Genomic DNA, 21,799 nt, shown 5'->3' on the forward strand with positions numbered 1-21,799 from the left:
CACACAGAGACACTCACACACACACACACACACACACACACACACTCACACACACACTCACACACACACACACACACACAGAGACACTCACACTCACACACACACACACACTCACACACACACACTCACACACACACTCACACACACACACACACACACACACACACACACACAGAAACACTCACACACACACACACACACACACACACACTCACACACACACACACACACACACACACACACACACACACACACAGAGACTCACACACACACACACACACAGAGACCCACACACACACACACACACACACACACACACACAGAGACCCACTCACACACACTCACACTCACACACACACACACACACACACACACACACACACACACACACAGAGACTCACACACACACACACACACAGAGACCCACACACACACACACACACACACACACACACAGAGACCCACTCACACACACTCACACTCACACACACACACACACACACACACACACACATGCACACACATAAACACACACACACTCACACACACACACACACTCATAGTGTTTTGAAAAATGGGGACATGGGTTATGTCCTCATAAGTCACCCTCTCCTTGTGATACCTGTGTCATACCCATGTCATTATACAGAGTTGTGTCCTGATATGACACAAAAACAAGAGCACACTCACTCACACACACTCACTCACACACAGACACACTCAGACACACACACACCCACCATCGCATGTGCCGATTAATCGACTATAAACTATTATTAGAACGATTAATCGACTAATCGCAGATTATTCCACTTATTAATCAGTAGACATTAACTGATTATTGAGATTTGCAATTAGTTAAAATGTTGAGTTATGCATATTCTAACAAATACATGGTAATCACTTCAGCTTTTGAAAGCCATATTATGTAATGACAATTATTATACAATTAATTTATGCAAATATATATATTTGGCACACAAAATAGATGACCGACAAGTAACTAAATGACACATCATTCTGCCTTACATCTCCTTTTGTAAGTCATATGGATAAGAAACAAAATAAAGGTAATTGATAGGACATTTTATTTTTGGATAAACTATATTATTCACAAAATAATCTAGCTTAAAATACCTTATAGGGTTATGATAATCAAAACAGTCCTGAGCTGGATCAAGCTTTTTTTCCACTAATACAAATATTTTATCACTAGTTAGCTCCACGATGGAGAGCTGCTTTATATAAAAAAAAACAAGTTTTATTTCTAACTGAAATTGACACTGACTCAATTTCAGTTTTGTGTGTGTTTAGTTTTTCATTAATACTGTAAAGCTTGATTTAAGGTTATTGCATAAAGCACTTTATAAATAAACGTGACATGACTGGACTACTGCAGAGCTGTAAATATATGTGTTTTCAACTGCTGCATTCACACCGCTGTCAGTTTTTGCTGTGTTTATTTCATTATTGAGAGGAAAGTGTGCTGCATATATTTCCATATTCATCCAAACGCCGCTCAGCAGCTTCAGCTTCGTTCGACGGCGTTTGCTCTGAAGCAATGTCTTCTTCTCTTGAATTGCATCCATGAGAGCTTAATTACAGTCTTGTGCTACAGCGCCACACTGGTCAAACAGCATTACTGCAGGCTGCTACATTAGGTCATATGAGATTTTGTTGAGACTAGTCGACAACAAAAATATTTGTTGACAAATTTTATTATCGACGTTGTCGATAATGTTGACTAATCGTTGCTGGTGTGTGTGTGTGTTTAATTTCAGTTAATATGTATTTAAGTAACGCAGATGTTTCTATTTGTCATGTTTTCAGGTTTAGTTAACCATAATTACCCTGAACATCACCGCTTTAAAAGTGCGCAGGTTGTCATTTCTTTCTTGGCATATTTCAGGTATTGTGTCTTTACGCCCATGTCTGACTGACAAGAAACATTATGGATTTTCCCATTATTCTTCCTTTATTTACAAGCTTTTCACATCTTATAATTACGTGTTTGTCTTCCTGAGCATCTGTGCTCTGTGTGTGTGTCTGCTCTTGTCTTTGTTGTGTAGTTTGTGGATCTCCTTCTCTTTGTGTGTGTGTTTCACCAGCATACATCATTAAACACTGCTGCCAGGGCAAAGTGCTCCTTATCTTTCTGGCACGTCTTCAAGAAGTTAACAGGGTGTGTTCACACTGACGCCAGTGTTTCACAGAAATACGGTTCGATTTCTGTGTACGATTTATCTGTTCAGAGACATGTGAAAAAACAGCAGATGGGATGAATGAATCTCTGATAGATGTTTGTGTCGGTCTGAACAGACATTAATTCAAATGAAAATTTTATTGGCGACAGTTTTCCAGCCGTATGCTGGCGTTATCAGTCTGTATCAGACACATGAAGGTCACTCTCACAGAGACGCTCAAACGTGTTCAGACATCATGAGAAACCTCCTCAAAGACATGGCTCTTTTACCACTCAATCAGTGTTTTCACGCTGTCTTGAATGATGTGTTTCTGCACACTGAACCCATTTTACCTGCATCCTGCCTTGCTTTTCTGAGGGGAACTGAATGCATGCAGTTATTAACATAAATGTAAACCCTTTTGCCCCCCAACTCATATATAACACTGTACTTTGTGTTATATTACCTTGGCTTTAAATTACGAAGAACTAGTTGACTAGTGTTTTATGATTTTTCTCTCTTCTGACCAATCAGCCTTTTGTTAGTTTTTTCAATATTACACTATTATGGATTTTTCAAACAAGAATGCAAAAATGATATGTGTAGTTTCTATTCATCACTGTAAGCGCCTGGAGTGACTGGCATATCTAGGCCATAGAATTTTGCAAATGTGGAGGGCGTGGACCACCCTGCATCGTTGCAGATGTCCAGCATGGACACACCTGCTAGGAAGGCCTAGGAGGCCGCCATACCCCGAGTAGAGTGAGCCTTGGCTCCAGACAGCGGGGGAAGACCAGAGGACTCATAGGTGGCATTGATAGTCTCAACTATCCAACGACTAATAGTCTGCTTAGATGCAGAAAAAAAAACCTTTTGGGGGGACTGTAGCATACTTGTCACGGTTCGTGAACGCACCGTCTCCAGCTGTAGTCTGGTTATGTCATGTTGATTGGTTCATGTGGGTGTGGCCACTGATCGCCTGATCAGCGGCAGGTGCATCTCATCCCCACCGCCTTTATAACGCCCTGTCTTTCGTCTCTTGTTTGTCAGATCGTTGTTTGAGGTCCTCCGTGTTAGATGTCTGGTTCTCGTGTTCCTGTCCTGCTTTGTCTCCTGTTTTGGTTTGTCCTGGATTGTTCCCTTCGTACACGGATTATCATCACCTCTATCGGATCTACCACCACCGTCATCTGTACCAGCGCACTCAACGCACCTACTCACCAGTCTGTGCTGCCATCCAGATTCCTGCGTCACTCTCCGACCCTCCATCAGCACGTCATTTACAATAAACACTGTTTACTTGCTTTTGCCTCCTGTCTCACTTACCTAGCGTCACAGAACGATCTGACCTACAACATGGAGGCAGCGAGTAACCAACCTTCATCTCTCGAAGCTTTCCTCAGCGCCAGTGTTCGGAGGATGGACTCCCAGGAGCGGACTCTTAACGACACTGGTCGCGCGGTCCAGGCTTTAGTGACGCAGGTGTCCGAGCTCACCCAACAGTTCCAGCTATTACGAGCCCCCACTGCGCCACTCACACCGCCTGTTCCACCAGCACCATCGGAGGCCCCCTCCCAGCCGGAACCACGCCTCCCGATTCCGGAGGCTTACTCAGGTGAACCCGATTATTGTAGAGCGTTCCTTAACCGGTGTGATATGCATTTTGCCCTCCAGCCTAGGACGTTCGCCACTGAGAGGGCCAAGGTGGCGTTCGTCCTGACCCTGCTCTCTGGGAGGGCGGCACTGTGGGGAACAGCGGTGTGGGAGAACCAGGACCCATGCTGCGCCTCGTTCCAGGCCCTCTCCGTCGAGATGAGACGGGTCTTTGATCGGGCCGCCGCAGGACGGGAGGCGGCCAGGAGGCTGGCGGAGCTGCGCCAGCACGAAAGATCCGTCTCGGACTACTCCATCGAGTTCCGGACACTGGCGGCGGAGTGCCATTGGAACGAGGAGGCGCAGTGGGACATGTTCCTGCATGGGCTGGCTGACCGCGTCCAGAGGGAGATCTACGCCCTGGACCTTCCCCCGTCGTTCAATGGGCTCATTGAGCTGGCCCTTCGGGTCGACGCACGTCTGGCACGGATGGAGAGGAGGGGGCTACTCAACACCCCATCCAGGGGACCGGCAGACGTGCGGTTCAGCGGCGGGGACGTGGCCAGCCCCGTCTACGATCACGAGCCCATGCAGGTAGGGCGAGCTCGGCTTTCCCGGGAGGAGAAGGAGAGGCGGAGGTCCCTGGGCCTTTGCCTTTACTGCGGGGGAGCCGGACACCAAGCCCACGCCTGTCCGGTAAAAGGCCAGGCCCGGTAGTACGTATGAGGCTACTATCGGGTGGGATCTCCGCCGAGAAGACCTCATCATCATCATCATCACCATCATCTTCCACGCTCCTCCCGGTATGGCTGCGGTGGTCAGCACAGACACATCACTGTCAGGCACTACTGGATTCCGGGGCAGAAGGTAACTTCATGGACAGCACATTAGCTCACAAGCTCCACATCCCCCTCAAACCCCTTCCGCACCACATCACGGTGCACGCCCTCACTGGCCAGCAACTTCCTACCATATCATACATCACTGAGGACATCACACTCGTCACCTCTGGCAATCACTCCGAAACCATCTCCTTTCACATCCTTGACTCTCCCCTGGCACCCATTGTCCTCGGACACCCTTGGCTCCTCCTCCATAACCCTAGCATTGACTGGCTCTCTAACTCTGTTTTGTCTTGGTCCAAAAGATGTCATGAGTCTTGTCTAGTGTCTGCCTGTCCGTCTGTGTCTGTGTCTGTGTTGCAGGAGGAGGCGGTGGATTTGTCTAACGTGCCCGCTGAGTACCTCCATCTGAAGGAAGTGTTCAGTAAGTCTCGGGCTGCTTCTCTTCCTCCGCATCGTCCTTACGACTGTGCCATAGATTTACTGTCAGGTAAGTCTCCGCCTAAGGGCAAACTCTATTCACTTTCGGTTCCAGAGAGGGAGGCTATGGAGAAATATATTTCTGATTCTCTAGCTTCTAAATTCATCCGCCCTTCCTCTTCTCCTGCGGGGGCGGGGTTCTTTTTTGTGGGAAAGAAGGACGGGTCTCTGCGACCTTGTATTGATTACCGGGGACTGAACAACATCACGGTAAAGAATACTTATCCTTTGCCGTTGATGTCTTCGGCCTTCGAGAGGTTGCAGGGAGCGTCAATTTTCACAAAACTGGACTTACGCAATGCGTATCATTTGGTTCGGATCAGGGAGGGGGATGAATGGAAGACCGCTTTTAACACCCCCAGAGGGCACTTTGAATACTTGGTTATGCCGTTTGGGCTCTCCAACTCCCCAGCGGTCTTCCAGGCACTTGTTAACGACGTGCTGCGAGATATGATCGATCAATTCATTTATGTCTACCTGGACGACATATTGATTTTTTCTTCTTCTCTCCAGGAACATGTGCAGCACGTCCAACGAGTGCTTCAGAGGTTGCTAGAGAATGGGCTTTTTGTCAAGGCGGAGAAATGCGAATTTCATGCACAGTCAATTCCATTTTTGGGGTATATCGTGTCGACTGAGGGAATACGCATGGATCCCGAGAAAGTTAAGGCTGTGGTAGAATGGCCAAGCCCAGATTCCCGTAAGGCCCTACAGAGGTTTCTGGGGTTCGCTAACTTCTACCGGCGTTTTATTCGCAACTTCAGTCAACTAGCCGCACCTCTGACCGCCTTGACCTCCGCCAAGACGGCGTTCAGGTGGTCGGACACAGCTGAGGCTGTGTTCGCCAAACTGAAGAGCCGTTTCAGCTCAGCCCCTATTCTGATTACCCCGGACCCTACGCGTCAGTTCGTGGTGGAGGTCGACGCATCAGAGGTGGGGGTAGGAGCGGTGTTATCTCAACGTTCTCCCTTAGACGACAAGGTCCATCCTTGCGCGTATTTTTCATATCGTTTATCTCCGGCAGAACGAAATTATGATATTGGTAACCGAGAATTGTTGGCAGTTAAGATGGCATTAGAGGAATGGCGACACTGGTTAGAGGGATCGGGGGTTCCTTTTATAGTATGGACTGACCACAAGAATTTAGAGTACATTAGCACCGCTAAGAGGTTGAACTCCAGGCAGGCTCGGTGGGCACTTTTTTTCGGACGTTTTGACTTTACTATCTCGTACCGCCCGGGTTCCAAGAATATCAAACCCGATTCTTTGTCGCGTATTTTTGACCATTCCGAACGCCCGTCCACTCCCGAGAGTATTTTTCCGAAGACATTAGTGGTCTCCACTCTCACATGGGAGATCGAATCGAAGGTCAGAACGGCCTTAGAAGGGGTAACGCCTCCGCCCGGGTGCCCACCGAACCGTTTATTTGTGCCGGAGGGATTAAGGTCCAACGTTATCCAGTGGGGACATTGCTCGAATGTAGCTTGCCATCCAGGGGTTAACCGTACTAGATTTTTAGTCAAGCAACGATTCTGGTGGCCACTTATGGCTCGCGACATTCACAGTTTTGTTTTGGCTTGCTCGGTTTGTGCCACTGGTAAGACTTCCAATCGGCCCCCTGATGGGTTACTCCAACCGCTGCCGGTTCCTTCGAGACCCTGGTCCCACATCGCTCTAGATTTTATTACCGCCCTCCCACCCTCCCAGGGAAACACGGTGGTTTTAACCGTGGTGGACCGGTTCTCGAAGGCGGCCCATTTTATTCCCTTGCCCAAATTACCCTCAGCCAAGGAGACAGCGTTGACCGTCGTAGACCACGTCTTTCGGTTACATGGCCTCCCGATAGACGTGGTTTCCGACAGGGGACCCCAATTTGTGGCTAAATTTTGGCAAGAATTCTGTAGACTACTGGGAGCGACCGTAAGTCTGTCCTCAGGGTTTCACCCCCAGAGCAATGGGCAAACCGAGAGAGCCAACCAAGATTTGGAAAGGGTGTTGCGATGTTTGGTCTCCAAGAATCCTTCCTCCTGGAGCCAACAATTGTCTATGGTGGAGTACGCCCACAATACCTTACCAGTATCAGCTACGGGCCTATCTCCTTTTGAGTGTAGTGTAGGTTACCAGCCACCTATTTTTCCCAGTATGGAATCCGAAGTTGCGGTCCCCTCCGCTCACGCCTTCGTCCAGAGGTGCCACCGCACTTGGACCAGAGCCCGTGAGACTCTACTCCAAGCGGGGGCGCGCACCAAGGCCAAGGCCGATCGCCACCGGTCTAGGCCTCCCGTATACGTCGTGGGTCAAAGGGTGTGGCTTTCAACCAAGAATATTCCTCTCCGTTCCGTATCTAATAAATTGGCTCCCAAATTTATTGGCCCGTTTACTGTCACCAAAATCATTAGTCCGGTGGCAGTCCGCCTTAAACTCCCTCCTACGTACAGGAGAATTCATCCCGCCTTTCATGTGTCCAAAATTAAACCCGTATTTCATTCTCCCATTAATCCGCCTACCCCGGTTCCTCCCCCGCCGCGTCTCGTAGATGGGGAGACCACCTATTTGGTAAATCGCATTCTGGACTCTAGAAGGAGGGGACGCGGATTTCAGTACTTGGTGGACTGGGAGGGTTACGGTCCGGAGGAGAGAAGTTGGGTACCTGCCAGGGACATCCTGGATCACTCCCTTATCGATGATTACAATCGACAGGTAAGAGATTCTGGGGACGCCAGGAGGCGTCCTTAGGAGGAGGGGTACTGTCACGGTTCGTGAACGCACCGTCTCCAGCTGTAGTCTGGTTATGTCATGTTGATTGGTTCATGTGGGTGTGGCCACTGATCGCCTGATCAGCGGCAGGTGCATCTCATCCCCACCGCCTTTATAACGCCCTGTCTTTCGTCTCTTGTTTGTCAGATCGTTGTTTGAGGTCCTCCGTGTTAGATGTCTGGTTCTCGTGTTCCTGTCCTGCTTTGTCTCCTGTTTTGGTTTGTCCTGGATTGTTCCCTTCGTACACGGATTATCATCACCTCTATCGGATCTACCACCACCGTCATCTGTACCAGCGCACTCAACGCACCTACTCACCAGTCTGTGCTGCCATCCAGATTCCTGCGTCACTCTCCGACCCTCCATCAGCACGTCATTTACAATAAACACTGTTTACTTGCTTTTGCCTCCTGTCTCACTTACCTAGCGTCACAATACTAGCAATTGGTCTGACTTTCTCCACAGGGCAGGTCTGTGGACGTATGCGTCCAGCGCTCGAACTGGACACATACAATTTAGCTTCTCTTAAGGGAGGAGGGCAGAAGGTCTGCAGCACTACAGGTTGTGGTGTGACAGAGGGAACCTTAGGAACATATCCCGCTCGAGGGTGTATGACCACTTTGGCCATGCTGGGCGCAAAGTCAAGATAAGCAGGGGCCACTGAGAGGGCCTGTAGAACTCCAACTCTCCTCAGAGAGGTAATAGCTGACAGAAAGGTAGTTTTAAGGGTCAGATGTCTTTCTGATATATCTTGTATTGGCTCGAATGGAGCTTTACAAAGAGCCTCTAACACCACAACCAAGTCCCACGGGGGAATACGGGACCGTACTGGAGGTCTAAGCCTCTGCACACCGCGGAGGAAACGTGTAACTAAGGGGTGTCTTCCCAAAGACTGACCATCGAGAGGGACATGGTAGGCCACAATGGCCGCCACGTAAACCTTCAGCGTGGAGTGGTCAAACCTGCAGAGAACCTGGCTTGCAGAAACTCCAGAACTGTACCACCTGGGCAGTTAACAGGGTCAAGCTGGCAGTCTCTGCACCAGGAGGTGAAGAGTTTTCACCTCAGGGCGTACAGTTTCCTCGTTGAGGGAGCTCTGGCTTGGAGGATGGTCTCAACAACATCGTTGAGAGACCGGATGCTATGATAGGTAAAAAAAAATTGATAGCCTGAATGCACTGTAAGTCGCTTTGGATAAAAGTGCCTGCTAAATCCATAAATTTAAATTTAAATTATGAGTTGTGCCCCCTCAGGGGCCACACCCACAGCTTCCACAACTCCGGGCGAGGGTGAATTATCGTGCCCTGCACCTGTAAGAGTAGGTCTGTCCTGATCGGTATCTCCCATGGAGAGCCGTCGAGGAGCGAGACCAGATCTGAACGGCCAGAACGGGGCTACTAATAACAGACGGACCCCGTCCCGGCGTACTCTCACCAGAACTCTCGGGAGCAGAGTGATGGGGGTAAAGGCGTACAGATGAAGCCTCGGCCAGGTCTGTACCATAGCGTCCAGTCCCAGGGGAGCTGGATGAACTAGAGAGAAACAAAGGGGACATTGTGATGTCTCTTGAGTTGCAAAGAGATCTACTTGAGCTTTGCCAAAAATTCTCCATATCTGTTTCACCACCTCGGGGTGAAGTTTCCATTCCCCGGGCCTCGTCCCCTGCCTCGACAGTATGTCTGTTCCCACATTTAATTTCCCAGGAATATACACTGCTCTGAGCGAGAGGAGCTTGCCCTGGGACCACACAACGATCTGGTGCACCAGCTTGTACAAGGGGTGCGAACGCAGACCTCCCTGTTGATTGAAACCAACACATGGTGACCTCTCAGGTCTGTGCTTTAGTGCACGATAAACTGTTAGCATCTCTAGACAATTGATATGCCATGTCAGATGGCGACCGCTCCACAGGCCACGGGCAGGGTGGCCACTCATGACCGCACCCCAACCAGTGAGGGATGCATCTATCACTAGCGTTACACGGCGACAAGGAAGTACTCGATATTGGTAAGCTTCGCCCCCGAAAGTGAACTTAAGAAACTTCCTGTGTTGTGGAAGGATGGAAGTATGCATCTTTGAGATCTATTGTGACAAACCAGTCCTCGGATCTGATTTGAGCTACAACATGAATGATCGTGCATTTTGAACTTCAGTTTCATAACTGATCGATTTAAGACCCACAGATCTATGATCGGATGCAACCCCCCATCGTTCTTTGGAAATATGAAATCCCGGCTTGATGGCCTCCTCCCTTAATAGGGTTTTCACTCCTTGTTCCATAACCAGAGCCTACTCAGGGCCGACTAACATTGGACTAACCCCGTTGAATCTCTGCGGTGGAGAGCCAAACTGAATATGGTAGCCTTTTTCTACTGTACGCAGGACCCATTGAGATAAATTTGGCAGTAGTTTCCATGCTGCTAAATAATCTACTAAGGGAATCAGTCTCTCAAGACTGACCTCTGGTGTAAGAGGCCCCCGAAGGGACGGCGAGCATCTCAGCTCCGCTACGCACTCGGGCGGAAAATACTGAGGACATTGCTCGCTGGAGGCCGCTGGGTTGGCAGACCGGCCCCCAGAGGGCGCTGAGGCGAGACGGGCATCGTGTAATGTGGTGTATGCCGCTCTACCCCAGTAGGGGCCGCCCTCTGAAGTCGTGACTGAAACGTGTCAGGACTTTTTAGTCGAGGACCTCCCAGCCTGAAGTATGGCCCTCAGATCCGCCTTAGGCTGGGAAAACCCTGGTTCAGAGTGTTGCTTCGGCCTCCGGTCACGACGCGGGGGAGCGCGGGCGGCAACGCTCTGACGATAGACTGAGAGGGCTGCTCCTGTGAGTTAAATGTCATTATATTCCTCAGAATTTAATGAAATCAAACAATCAGACGAGTAAACACGGTCTGCCTTGTTGATATAATTCATATCTAACTTCTCATAGTCAGATAAATACTGAATTTAATTCCTCAGAATCAATGCAGTTAACCAATCAGACGAGTAAAGATGGTCTGGTTTGGTAAGATTCACATCAAAACTGAAAATGATGTATTAGACGTGTTGCCTCAGCAGCACACGAGCCACTTAGTTACACAAACAGTGTTAATCTCCTCGGAGATAAGTAGCTGCAGCTGCGACTTCACAGAGGGGGAAGGAACCGCTGCACGTGCTTCCGAACCTCGAGAACGAACTCTAGATCTAGGGAACACGGGTGGAGATAGACAGAGACGTCTTCTAAGTCCGTCTCCATACCCTCCAGCAGATCTATCTGCGAACCCAGCAAGTGCAGGCGCCGCTCTGCCTTGGCGAAAGCAGGGCCGACACCGCGAGGAACGCTGGCGAAGACTCCCTCTCGAGAAGAGTCCTCCGGGATCGAAGCATCCACAATGGCTTGTACCAGTGCAGGCAATCGGCTCCCTCAAGAGCCGAAACAGCGTGCCTTGATCCCAGGCAGACAGCGCACAGACTGTGTATCCCCTGGATTCGCCCTTTCAGATGTCTCGTCTTAGCTTTGTTCTTTGACTATTGCTTACTCTTTGAGGAGCTAATAGTGACAAACAACAATAAATAAGACTGACAAGACTGACATGCACACACAGAACGCTTGCTGAAAAACACAAAGCTGATGCCGGCTGCACGGCTCGTGCCTTTATAGCTTCCTGGTCGCTTACGTCACCCCGCCAGTGGCGTCACGCTCTTCTATAAGAACAGTACAATAAGACAGATGTTTTTAAGTCAGATGTGTTTATTTATTTGTTTTAGAAATTATGTTTAAATCTGAGTATGATGTATTATTTAAATAATGTGCAACAATTTACATAAACTTCCTCAACTGAAATCTGAACATTGGATAAAACATTTCAGAAAGTGTTATTTTAGGATCATTGAGATACTGTTACAGTTTTGAAGAAGTTTCTATTATACATCTTCCCGTTTTCATTTTAATTAATTAATTTTTCATTGTTATTTTGAGTTATTCATTATTTTATTAATTATTCACATATTCATAATAATATTTCACTATTATTAGTGTATTTGTGATCAGATAAATGACTTCAGAAATAAAAAGAAATGTTACAGACTCCAAACTTTTGAATGCTAGTTTTATTTTGCACAGACTTTTGTAATCGTTTCAGTTGTCAGTTTAAAAAATGCTGCTTAATCAAATGAATCAAATGACTGTTAATGAGATTGTTCAATTTATTTAGGTTTCACTCTTTATCAACAAAACAGGATTTGACTGACTGTGAAAGCTTCTGTCTCTCTGTGTGTGTGTGTGTGTGTCTGTGTGTGTGTGTGTGTGTGTGTGTGTGTGTGTCTGTCTGTGTGTGTGTGTGTGTGTGTGTGTGTGTCTGTCTGTCTGTGTGTGTGTGTGTGTGTCTGTGTGTGTGTGTGTGTGTGTGTGTGTCTGTGTGTGTCTGTCTGTGTGTGTGTCTGTCTGTGTGTGTGTGTGTGTGTCTGTGTGTGTGTGTGTGTGTGTGTGTGTCTGTCTGTCTGTGTGTGTGTGTGTGTGTCTGTGTGTGTGTGTGTGTGTGTGTCTGTCTGTGTGTGTCTGTCTGTGTGTGTGTGTGTGTGTGTGTGTGTGTCTCTGTGTGTGTGTCTGTGTCTGTGTGTGTGTGTGTGTGTGTGTGTGTGTGTCTCTGTGTGTGTGTGTGTGTGTCTGTGTGTGTCTGTGTGTGTGTGTGTGTGTGTGTGTCTGTGTGTGTGTGTGTGTCTGTGTGTGTGTGTGTGTGTGTGTGTGTCTGTCTGTCTGTGTGTGCGTGTGTGTGTGTGTGTGTGTGTGTGCGTCTCTGTGTGTGCGTCTCTGTGTGTGTGTGTGTGTCTGTGTGTTTGTGTGTGTCTGTGTGTGTGTGTGTGTCTGTCTGTCTGTGTGTGCGTGTGTGTGTGTGTGTGTCTGTGTGTGTGTGTGTGTGTGTGTGTGTGTGTGTGTCTGTCTGTGTGTGTGTGTGTGTGTGTCTGTCTGTGTGTGTGTGTGTGTGCGTCTCTGTGTGTGCGTCTCTGTGTGTGTGTGTGTGTCTGTGTGTTTGTGTGTGTCTGTGTGTGTGTGTGTGTGTGTGTCTGTCTGTCTGTGTGTGCGTGTGTGTGTGTGTGTGTCTGTGTGTGTGTGTGTGTGTGTGTGTGTGTGTGTGTGTGTGTCTGTCTGTGTGTGTGTGTGTGTCTGTCTGTGTGTGTGTGTGTGTGTGCGTCTCTGTGTGTGCGTCTCTGTGTGTGTGTGTGTGTGTGTCAGGGCTCCCTCTGCTGGTGCAGCGGACCATCGCCAGGACCATCATCCTGCAGGAGAGCATTGGGAAGGGCCGTTTCGGGGAGGTGTGGAGGGGCAAGTGGAGAGGAGAGGAGGTGGCCGTCAAGATCTTCTCGTCCAGAGAGGAGCGCTCCTGGTTCAGAGAGGCTGAGATCTATCAGACCGTGATGCTGCGGCACGAGAACATCCTCGGCTTCATCGCCGCAGACAACAAAGGTCAGCAGCACTGGTGCATGCTGGGACGAGAGTCTGTCACCGCACCTTATATCAGCCACTCAATCATCATCTGTCTGAAAATAAAAGTAGATTGATTTATTAAAGCGGTTTTTAGTCATTGTTTCTTATGGGTAAAGCTTAAGCTGCTGCTTATGCACACATGCACAGATATATATTATATCTAGTTGGTGTTTGTTGTGCTCATTATTGCTGATGCTTCTAGTGTTTTGATGGTTTTATTACAGCTGTAGTTTAACATAGAAAGCTAGTGTTGCAATGTTTAGATGCAGCAACGGTGTTTGTGTAATTGCTCACAGTATATTTAATATTCATTCTACAGCTGCACTGTTATTAATTTAATTAGAAGTAATATTTATAATGAATGTTACTGCTTGTGCAGAAGTGTTTCCCAGCTGTGTGTTCAGGAGTGTCTCTGAGTGTCCGGTCTTCTTCTGCTCTCAGATAACGGCACGTGGACGCAGCTGTGGCTGGTGTCAGACTACCACGAGCACGGCTCTCTGTTCGACTATCTGAACCGCTACACGGTGACGGTGGAGGGCATGATCAAGCTGTCTCTGTCCACGGCCAGCGGTCTGGCACACCTGCACATGGAGATCGTGGGAACACAAGGTCTGTGTGTTAGTATATGTGATCAAACATGGTGTATGTATATATAAACACACACACACAAGCATGTGTGAGAAAATGTTACGTTTATATATTAAATATATTTTTATATGATATAATTTATATCAAAAACAATATGTACATAATTTTTAAACATATGCTGTATGAGTGTGTTTTATATATACATAATAAATATAAAGAGCACACAAAACTATTTTTTACAAATATTGATGTCATGGAGACCTTTACGACTGTATATCAAAGAAATTAAAATTCTGAAATTTGACCTTTTACGATCTGCCAAGTTTATTTCAAAACTCAATGGGATTCATGATTTAAAAAATATATTAAAATGTGGATTTAAAAATTATTTTACCTTGAAATTAAAATAAAAACATTCAATTCAATCATTCAGTCTTTTGAGCATTTCTGAAAAAAATGAAAAAGCTTATTCAAACCAACATGAATGTAGTCTTTTTGATGGTTAAGGATGTTTTTAATAATTTAAAGATTTTTCCCTTTCATCATCTTGGATATGTGTGTGACACGTGTGCCATAGTTTTCTTAAAAGTGCCTTGGATTATGAAGCACACAAGAACTCAAATATTTGGAGTCAGTTATATTTTAAATAAAATGTATCACGGTTTCCACAGAAATATTGAGCAGCACAACTGTGTTCAACACTGATAATAATCAGAAATGTTTATTGGTTTCATATTATTCTGATTTCTGAAGATCATGTGACACTGAAGACTGCAGTAATTTCATGATTTTCCCCCCCTGCATTTTTGATCAATAAATGCATTGGTAAGCAGAAGAGACTTCTTTCAGAAATACAAAACGTTTTACAAACCTCAAACTTGAGTGATTTTTCACAAGTTGAATATAAACCAGATAGCTTGGAAAAGTAATCACACTTTATGATTTTGATATTAATAATATCTGTAGCACAGACCGTGACTGAATTTCACTACTCTATAATAATAATCATACACACCTCTATAATACATTACTTTCTCACATGTCTACAAATGACAGCTTTATTCTAAGTGTAATAGTACCCCAGAGCGGGAGGAATCGATTGTGACGCTCTCTGAGTGTAATGAGGCATCACGTCTCAATTATAGCAGTGTAATAAAGCTGCTGCAGCAGGAAATGAAGCTCTCTTTAACAACAGACAGCTCTGCTGATCACAATCACTCACAAAACCCCATCTACTGCTCTCCACTCAAGTCTAAATCAAACCACAATTAGTCCGTTTTGGACTCAAAGTGATATTATTCTACATGGTTTAAATGATGAAGCTTGATCTGGCTTCGCTGGAACTATAACAGTGTGAAGATGAATTATCTGCTCACTGTAAAACCAACATCTGCTGCGAGTCACGGGGTGAAAACATCCCACACAGACACCAGGATCATGCTTTCATTATTATTACAACTGAAATATTATTCTAGTGTAAATCATCTGTTCTGTGTGAATCTGTGTTAAAGTGTAATGTATTTCTGTGATGCTCCGCTGTATTTTCAGCATCATTCCTCCAGTCTTCAGTGTCACATGATCTTCAGAAATCATGAAAATATGATGATTTACTGCTCAAGAAACATTTCTGATTATTATCAGTGTTGAACACAGTTGTGCTGCACAATATTTCTGTGGAAACCGTGATACATTTTATTTTTCAGGATTCACAGATGAACAGAAAGTTCAGAAGAACAGCATTTATTTGAAATAGACATATTTTGTTCCATTTTAAAATACTGTCACTTTTGATCAATTAAATGTGTCCTTGATTAATTAATTTATTTCTTAATTGTGAGTGTAAAAAATTGATTGAAAATGACTTTCTAATAATTATATAATAAAAGAAACAAATTATATAATCAAACCTGTAATATTTAGATTGTAAATAAACTAAAAACAATCCCCAACACCCTAGCAACCACCTGATGATGTTGTGCATAGCAACATGCTCAGAGCACCTTAGCAACCGCATCTCAGCGGATGGAGAAGCTTCTGCTATAATAGACATCACCTTCAGATAGTCACCACTGATAAGCTCTTACTAAATATAATGTAGATTCCCTTCTGAAAGGGAACTCCACGCTGTGTCCTCTAGAGGGCGCTATAGGTACACTGTCAGCGTGACCGGTGTCTGAAGCATGAATGAAATAACAACAGTGAACTTGACATCGGCAGGCGGAAGCCTATGACGTAAGCAAATGAGTGACTGCGGATATAAAAGGGCATCTGTAGAATACATGATCCTCTTTTTTGTCTTCAAGAGACCTTGTGTACGAAGCACATATGTGTTTGACTCATGCCTGTTTTTTGAGGGAATTAAGTGTTTCGGGAGTTTGAGGGAGTTAAGGGTTCTCAGATGAGAGATAGCCACGCTGCGAGATGTGATTGCATTGAGAATTCCTGATTCTGTTTGAGAATTTAGCGCCTCTCACCCGCATCTCGCAGCTGCCGAGGCAGTTAATCAGGCCGGTCACGGGGATTGTAGGCGGGGCATGGAAGATATATGACGAGAAATGCTTTTTTCTTCCAGAATGCCTTTTTGTTGTTTGTTTTTTAACAGAATAGGATCTGTGTATAATGTGGGTTATCTACATTACTGGTGAAGGAGGTTCCTGACTTGCTGTAGCAAGTTTGAGTTGTTAGGCTCCTCCTCATCCTCTCAGCCCAGGTACATGTATTTAGGTTAGCATGGTGTCTGCTGTGCTGAGATCACAGTTCTCAGTGCTTTCTCACAGAGCTATGTGGCAGTACTCTAGCTTCTGAGTTATTGGCAGTGTACTCCGCTCCCTAGAGCTCTGCTTAGACAAAACTATTAATATGTAGGCTCTATTGATTGCTTCACTAACTGTGTCTAGCGTTAAGTGTAGTCAGGTCTCCTCTCGTTTTAGAGAGTCATGATGCTGAAGCCTCCACTCTTAAGAGCTCCTCAACCAGGTTGGGTGTTTGTTAGGCTTCCTCTCATTTAGAGAGTCATGCTGCTTGATCCTTTGCTCTCAGAGCTCCGTCATGGGTAGTGATTGAGTTTGTAGGCTCTTTTTTGAGCCTCGCTAACTGTCTCTGGTGTTGCGCTCCACTCTTAGAGCTCCAGACTTTGGTGGGTGAGTTAGTCTATGATGTTTGGAGCTTGAGCCTGCCGTAAAGCCTAGCGGTTTCGCTGGCAGGGATGCTGTTCCTCAAGTCCTGACTTGGGGAAAACGTTACCTAGGCACTTATCCCTCAGCATGGCGGCGTTGGTATACCGTTCCCAAAGCGCCCTCTAGAGGATGCAGCGTGGAGTTCCCTTTTGAAAGGGAACATCTCAGGTTACACATGTAATCATGGTTCCCTGAGAACAGGGAATGAGATGCTGCGTCTCTGTGCCATGTTTCTGCATCATGCCCATGTCTCCTCAGACAAAAAAGAGGATCATGTATTCTACAACCCGAATTCCGGAAAAGTTGGGACGTTTTTTAAATTTTAATAAAATGAAAACTAAAGGAATTTCAAATCACATGAGCCAATATTTTATTCACAATAGAACATAGATAACGTAGCAAATGTTTAAACTGAGAAATTTTACACTTTTATCCACTTAATTAGCTCATTTAAAATGTAATGCCTGCTACAGGTCTCAAAAAAGTTGGCACGGGGGCAACAAATGGCTAAAAAAGCAAGCAGTTTTGAAAAGATTCAGCTGGGAGAACATCTAGTGATTAATTAAGTTAATTGATATCAGGTCTGTAACATGATTAGCTATAAAAGCTTTGTCTTAGAGAAGCAGAGTCTCTCAGAAGTAAAGATGGGCAGAGGCTCTCCAATCTGTGAAAGACTGCGTAAAAACATTGTGGAAAACTTTAAAAACAATGTTCCTCAACGTCAAATTGCAAAGGCTTTGCAAATCTCATCATCTACAGTGCATAACATCATCAAAAGATTCAGAGAAACTGGAGAAATCTCTGTGCGTAAGGGACAAGGCCGGAGACCTTTATTGGATGCCCGTGGTCTTCGGGCTCTCAGACGACACTGCATCACTCATCGGCATGATTGTGTCAATGACATTACTAAATGGGCCCAGGAATACTTTCAGAAACCACTGTCGGTAAACACAATCCGCCGTGCCATCAGCAGATGCCAACTAAAGCTCTATCATGCAAAAAGGAAGCCATATGTGAACATGGTCCAGAAGCGCCGTCGTGTCCTGTGGGCCAAGGCTCATTTAAAATGGACTATTTCAAAGTGGAATAGTGTTTTATGGTCAGACGAGTCCAAATTTGACATTCTTGTTGGAAATCACGGACGCCGTGTCCTCCGGGCTAAAGAGGAGGGAGACCTTCCAGCATGTTATCAGCGTTCAGTTCAAAAGCCAGCATCTCTGATGGTATGGGGGTGCATAAGTGCATACGGTATGGGCAGCTTGCATGTTTTGGAAGGCTCTGTGAATGCTGAAAGGTATATAAAGGTTTTAGAGCAACATATGCTTCCCTCCAAACAACGTCTATTTCAGGGAAGGCCTTGTTTATTTCAGCAGGACAATGCAAAACCACATACTGCAGCTATAACAACAGCATGGCTTCGTCGTAGAAGAGTCCGGGTGCTAACCTGGCCTGCCTGCAGTCCAGATCTTTCACCTATAGAGAACATTTGGCGCATCATTAAACGAAAAATACGTCAAAGACGACCACGAACTCTTCAGCAGCTGGAAATCTATATAAGGCAAGAATTGGACCAAATTCCAACAGCAAAACTCCAGCAACTCATAGCCTCAATGCCCAGACGTCTTCAAACTGTTTTGAAAAGAAAAGGAGATGCTACACCATGGTAAACATGCCCCGTCCCAACTATTTTGAGACCTGTAGCAGAAATCAAAATTGAAATGAGCTCATTTTGTGCATAAAATTGTAAACTTTCTCAGTTTAAACATTTGCTATGTTATCTATGTTCTATTGTGAATAAAATATTGGCTCATGTGATTTGAAAGTCTTTTAGTTTTCATTTTATTAAAATTTAAAAAACGTCCCAACTTTTCCGGAATTCGGGTTGTACAAGTGCCCTTTTATATCCGCAGTCACTCATTTGCTTACGTCATAGGCTTCCGCCTGCCGTTGTCAAGTTCACTGTTGTTATTTCATTCATGCTTCAGACACCGGTCACGCTGACAGTGTACCTATAGCGCCCTCTAGAGGACACAGCGTAATTCTGTGAAACATTACATTCGTGTATGAAGCTTTCATTAACCATAGATTCACTTGTGTTTGAAGGAGTTTTGCAGTGATGTGAGTGTTTCTGGGTGAACGATGCTTTACCTGCTGGCTGTTCTGTGAACTCTCTTTCTCTCTTCTGTCCGTGGTGTGTTCAGGCAAGCCTGCTATCGCTCACAGGGATCTGAAGTCCAAGAACATCCTGGTGAAGAAGAACGGCACGTGCTGTATTGCAGACCTGGGTCTGGCCGTGCGTCACGACTCTGCCACAGACACCATCGACATCGCTCCCAACCACAGAGTGGGCACCAAACGGTACAGATTCACATTTAACTGGAAGATCACACACAACATTTGAGAATAAAGCACCGTTTCCATCCCAGAGAACACAATCATCACTTCCTGATAAACTTGCAGTGAATGTCTCTGATTTATCTGGGGTTTTTTTTATTAAGTTTTAATCCCATATTGATTTATTTCCTCGCCTCTAAACCAGCTCATTTTTTTGTCCCTCTGTGAAACTGCATTTATTTCTGTTAGTGCTGAATGACAATAAAGTCAACGTTCAGCAGAACCTTGTTTTTGAATCATGTGGGCATAAATCTCTGGATTATGATTTTGCTTTGTTTCATCAAAAGTAATAACTCTCTCTTCACTTGTATCCTTCAACAGGTACATGGCCCCAGAAGTGCTTGACGATTCAATAAACATGAAGCATTTTGAGTCTTTCAAGAGGGCAGACATCTATGCCATGGGGCTGGTCTTCTGGGAGATTGCCAGCAGATGTTCTATTGGAGGTATCATAAGAAACTAGCTCTACTTTAATAACTGCCGCATACATATCTGCGTCATGTTTCCCCAGTGTTTCAAGAATGTTAGTGAAGTTTGTCTGATCTTTTGTTCAGCAGTATTTGGACTCATCATAGTTTAAATGGAGCATGTTTTTGCGCAGGCATTCACGAGGACTACCAGCTGCCGTACCATGACCTGGTGCAGTCTGACCCGTCAGTGGAGGAGATGAGGAGAGTCGTGTGTGAACAGAAGCTACGGCCCAACATCCCAAACAGATGGCAGAGCTGTGAGGTGAGGACACAACACAATCTGAACCTCTGTCGCTCTGTGAGGCCACCACTGATATATATATATATATATATATATATATATATATATATATACATATAGTGTTTCACCATGATAAACACAGGTCAAATTCAGATTCTGATGATGGACTTTCAAAGTCTGTGTTTGGGACGAGAATGAAAGGATAAACTGTGATGATGAAACTGTGAAGCAGTAGTGTGTGTGTTGTGATGAGTTGTGATGAGTCGTGTGTTGTGATGAGTCGTGTGTTGTGATGAGTTGTGATGAGTCGTGTGTTGTGATGAGTTGTGATGAGTTGTGTGTGTTGTGATGAGTTGTGTGTGTTGTGATGAGTTGTGATGAGTCGTGTGTTGTGATGAGTTGTGTGTTGTGATGAGTCGTGTGTTGTGATGAGTTGTGTGTGTTGTGATGAGTTGTGTGTGTTGTGATGAGTTGTGATGAGTCGTGTGTTGTGATGAGTTGTGTGTGTTGTGATGAGTTGTGTGTGTTGTGATGAGTTGTGATGAGTCGTGTGTTGTGATGAGTTGTGTGCGTTGTGATGAGTTGTGTGTTGTGATGAGTCGTGTGTGTTGTGATGAGTCGTGTGTTGTGATGAGTTGTGATGAGTTGTGTGTGTTGTGATGAGTTGTGTGTGTTGTGATGAGTTGTGTGTGTTGTGATGAGTTGTGATGAGTCGTGTGTTGTGATGAGTTGTGTGTGTTGTGATGAGTTGTGTGTGTTGTGATGAGTTGTGATGAGTCGTGTGTTGTGATGAGTTGTGTGCGTTGTGATGAGTTGTGTGTTGTGATGAGTCGTGTGTGTTGTGATGAGTCGTGTGTTGTGATGAGTTGTGATGAGTTGTGTGTGTTGTGATGAGTTGTGTGTGTTGTGATGAGTTGTGTGTGTTGCAATGAGTTGTGTGTGTTGCGATGAGTTGTGTGTGTTTTGATGAGTTGTGTGTGTGTTGTGTGTGTTGCGATGAGTTGTGTGTTGTGATGAGTTGTGTGTGTTGCGATGAGTTGTGTGTGTTGCGATGAGTTGTGTGTGTTGCGATGAGTTGTGTGTGTTGTGATGAGTCGTGTGTTGTGATGAGTTGTGTGTGTTGTGATGAGTTGTGTGTGTTGTGATGAGTTGTGTGTTGTGATGAGTCGTGTGTTGTGATGAGTTGTGTGTTGTGATGAGTCGTGTGTTGTGATGAGTTGTGTGTGTTGTGATGAGTTGTGATGAGTCGTGTGTTGTGATGAGTTGTGTGTGTTGTGATGAGTTGTGTGTGTTGTGATGAGTTGTGATGAGTCGTGTGTTGTGATGAGTTGTGTGTGTTGTGATGAGTTGTGTGTGTTGTGATGAGTTGTGATGAGTCGTGTGTTGTGATGAGTTGTGTGTGATGCGATGAGTTGTGTGTGTTGTGATGAGTTGTGTGTGTTGTGATGAGTTGTGATGAGTCGTGTGTTGTGATGAGTTGTGTGTGTTGTGATGAGTTGTGTGTGTTGTGATGAGTTGTGTGTTGTGATGAGTTGTGTGTGTTGTGATGAGTCGTGTGTGTTGTGATGAGTCGTGTGTTGTGATGAGTTGTGTGTGTTGTGATGA

General features: G+C 45.5%; 1 protein-coding gene across 1 annotated transcript in view; it reads left to right on the top strand.

The window, feature by feature from the left end:
- The window catches only part of LOC132115849 (TGF-beta receptor type-1-like), a 54,157-nt gene that overhangs the window by 27,257 nt on the left and 5,101 nt on the right, over nucleotides 1–21,799 (top strand). Inside the window, exons 4-8 of the mRNA XM_059524224.1 lie at nucleotides 13,074–13,304; nucleotides 13,767–13,934; nucleotides 19,291–19,447; nucleotides 19,805–19,929; nucleotides 20,085–20,215. Coding sequence (XP_059380207.1) covers nucleotides 13,074–13,304; nucleotides 13,767–13,934; nucleotides 19,291–19,447; nucleotides 19,805–19,929; nucleotides 20,085–20,215 — 812 coding nt within the window. The remainder of the gene's footprint in view (nucleotides 1–13,073; nucleotides 13,305–13,766; nucleotides 13,935–19,290; nucleotides 19,448–19,804; nucleotides 19,930–20,084; nucleotides 20,216–21,799) is intronic.

The sequence above is a fragment of the Carassius carassius genome, chromosome 35 (genome assembly GCF_963082965.1).
Source record: "Carassius carassius chromosome 35, fCarCar2.1, whole genome shotgun sequence".
Taxonomy (NCBI): domain Eukaryota; kingdom Metazoa; phylum Chordata; class Actinopteri; order Cypriniformes; family Cyprinidae; genus Carassius; species Carassius carassius.